This window comes from Rhea americana, unplaced genomic scaffold, assembly GCF_003343005.1.
Source record: "Rhea americana isolate MKP2758 unplaced genomic scaffold, rheAme1 scaffold_61, whole genome shotgun sequence".
In the NCBI taxonomy this organism is placed as follows: Eukaryota; Metazoa; Chordata; class Aves; order Rheiformes; family Rheidae; genus Rhea; species Rhea americana.
Window position 1 is genome coordinate 106,115 of NW_028186768.1, and position 2,891 is coordinate 109,005.

At 72.7% G+C, this 2,891-nt stretch overlaps 1 protein-coding gene across 1 annotated transcript in view; it reads right to left on the reverse strand.

Annotated features, from left to right (window-relative positions):
- Positions 1 to 872: 872 nt before the first annotated feature.
- The window catches only part of PIP5KL1 (phosphatidylinositol-4-phosphate 5-kinase like 1), a 3,632-nt gene continuing 1,613 nt past the window's right edge, over positions 873 to 2,891 (reverse strand). The window contains exons 2-7 of the mRNA XM_085320065.1: positions 2,665 to 2,886; positions 2,470 to 2,504; positions 2,334 to 2,389; positions 1,539 to 1,651; positions 1,305 to 1,470; positions 873 to 1,224 (exon numbers count right to left, since the gene is read on the reverse strand). Of these exons, the coding sequence (XP_085176191.1) occupies positions 951 to 1,224; positions 1,305 to 1,470; positions 1,539 to 1,651; positions 2,334 to 2,389; positions 2,470 to 2,504; positions 2,665 to 2,886 (866 nt within the window). The 3' untranslated portion in view covers positions 873 to 950. The remainder of the gene's footprint in view (positions 1,225 to 1,304; positions 1,471 to 1,538; positions 1,652 to 2,333; positions 2,390 to 2,469; positions 2,505 to 2,664; positions 2,887 to 2,891) is intronic.

The window sequence follows — 2,891 nt, forward strand, 5'->3', positions numbered from 1 at the left end:
AGCAGGCGCCTCCGGCCCCCGCGGCGCGTTGGACGCTTCCCCTCGGGGAAACACCAGGCGCAGCCTCGAGGCCGGTGCCCACCCTGCGCCCGGCCGCCGCCCGCGGAAGGCAGAGCGGAGGTGGCGGCAGGGCCGGGCTCCTCCTGCGCGGGCACGGGAGAGGCGCGCGGCGAGCGGCGCCGGGCGCCGAGCTCTCGGCGGGCGGTTTCGGCTTCCCGCCGGGCGAGCGGGCTCATCGCTTCCTTCCGCCGGGGGGAACCCTCGCCCCTGGGGTCGCCTGGGTAGGAAACACGCAGCCAGTCCTGCCACCCCTCYGTAGCGGATCTTTTTTAATCCATAAGGCCACTCAAAGCCAGAGCTGATGCTTTCTGCCCCCCGGGGCGCCAGCGCGGGGGTGTCCCGGCTCTCGGGTTGGACATTTGCGGCTGCCGGCAATGACCTGCGCCGGGGCGGGGGCTGCTCGGTTTCTCCGTGCCGGCTCGTCCCTGCTTTCCCATCCAGCAGAGCCTGCTCCCAGGATGGGCACGGCGTGCGGGAACGACGGAGGCRCCGGGGCAGCGGCTGCACCCAGGAACAGGGCAGGGAAACTGAGGCACAAAGCGGGGACACGGCGCGGCGTGCCCCACRGGACGCGGGTGGGGGAAGAGCCCCCCGGTAGCGCAGCCATCGGCCGTGACGCCCGCGGGCCGCTCGGGCGCAGCGCAGTTCCCAGGCGTGCCGGGTGCTGCTGACGGCCTCGGTGCGGGACAGCTCCCGGAGGAGCGTTTCCGGTGCTGCGGCTGAGACCTAGCGCGCTTGCTGCACGCCAGGCCCCCCGTGCCGGTCCCGTGCGGCTCTTAGGAGAAAGCTGGTGCGGTCTCGRGCGCGGGAACCGAAGGCTTTGGGGGCGAGCCGCGGGCGCTCCCGCCCGGGGCCGGGGGCGATGCTGGGGCAGCTCGCGGCGGGCGCGCTCACAGCGTGTGCGTTTCCACCCAGCGGCGGAGCCGCCGGGCGTACTCGGCGGGGCAGACGGTGGAGAAGGACTGGCCCCGGTAGCGGATGCTCTTCCAGAGGTGCTCGAGCCGCTTGCGGCAGCCGTAGACGGTAAAGAGGTCGACGATGCCCACGAAGTAGCGGAGCTGCGGCCCGTCCAGCACGTGCAGCGGGTTCCTGCTGGCCGGCAGCAGGCGCCGGTGCTGGGCGGCGACGCGGGCGCCCGGCGAGCTGGGGCTCGGCTCCACGGACCTGCGCGGGGGCCGGTGGCGTGAGCGGCGGCCGGGCCGCGGCGCGGAGCCGGCCCCTGCGCTCGGCCCCGGGGCACCTACTGGGCGGCGCGGACGACGAGGCTGGCCAGGGCGAGCCCGGGCGGCTGCTTCTCGTCGGCGTGCAGCGGCTGCAGGGCCAGCAGCAGGCTGTAGTCGAGCACCCGCAGCTCCTCCAGGAAGCGGCTGTCCAGCTCCAGCTGCCGGAGCAGCCAGGGCCGCTGGGCGCCTGCGGGCGCGGGCGGCCCCTCGCCGCCGCCGCCGGGCTCCCGGCCGCCTGCCCGCCGCCCACCTTACCCAGGGCGATGGTTTTGCCCTCGAAGTTGCGGTCCTTCAGCACCACGACGGCCGGGCTGCCCTCGGGGGCCGGCTCGGCCCAGCGGTTCACCCAGCAGCCCTTGATGTCGTACCTGCGCGGTGGCTCGTGGCTCGGGCCCCCCCGCCCCGCGCCGCCCCACGGGCCCCCTGCCCCGCAGCGTGGTGCCCCACGGAGCGGGGTCGGGCTGTCCCAGGGCAAGCGGAGACCGCGCACCGGGGACAGATGGGCACCAGGCACCAAGGACAGATGGACATGCGCTGCCCCAGGACAGATGGACATTGGGGACCAAGGACAGGTGGACGCTGGGTATCCTGGGACAGACAGGCACTGGGCACGCCGGGACAAATGGACACTGGGCACACCAGGATAGATGGACACTTGGGAGTGTAGGACAGATGGACACTGGGTATCCTGGGACAGAGAGGCACCCAGTACACCAGGACAGACAGATACTGGGCACCAAGGACAGATGGACACGGGGCACCCTGGGGCAGGCAGACATGGGTGCACCAGGRCAGATGGCTCCGGGCACTATGGGGTGGATGGACACTGGGAACAGCAGGACAGATGTACATGGGGCACCCTAGGGCAAGCAGACACAGGGCACACCAGGACAGATGGACACCAGACACCACTGGCCAGATGGACAGGGGACACACCAGGACGGATGGACACCAGACACCACTGGCCAGATGGACAGGAGGCACACCAGGACAGATGGATGCCGGTTGCCCCGGGACAGATGGACACCGCGCGCCCGGGACAGGCCTCACCGTTCCAGGATCCTCTCGTCGGGGTAGAAGACGCTCTGCATGATGATGAAGTATTTCTGGCGGAGAGGGGCGAGGGCGGGCGTGAGGCGGGCACAGGCGGCGCCGGGGCGGCGCGGCGCCGGCCGCCCGCACCTACCTTCTTCTGTCGGGGCAGGATGATGCTGTGAACCCCTGCGGGGAGGCGGGACGCGGTGAGGGGCCGGGCAGGCGCTCAGCACCGCTCGCCCACCGCCCCCAGCGCGCACCCCCGCCCCTCTCCCGCTGCCGGCGCTGGCGCCCCGGGAATGCGGACCAGGACCCGCGCCCCGGGGCCGCCGCGGCCCCAGCTCACCCAGGAAGCGGACCAGGAGCGAGTGGGGGTATCTCTCGAGGTGCTGCAGGTACCGGGGCAGGTTGGAGAGGAGGAACCGGATCTCCCGCTTGTTCTGCGTCTTCAGGAAGAAGCGTTTGTCGTGCCTGGGGCGAGAGGAGGCCGCGGGCGCTCGGGGAGGCGGAGGGCGAGGGGWCCCGGACCGGGACCGCTCGGGCCGCGGGGCGCTGCCTCTCCCTGGGGCTAGG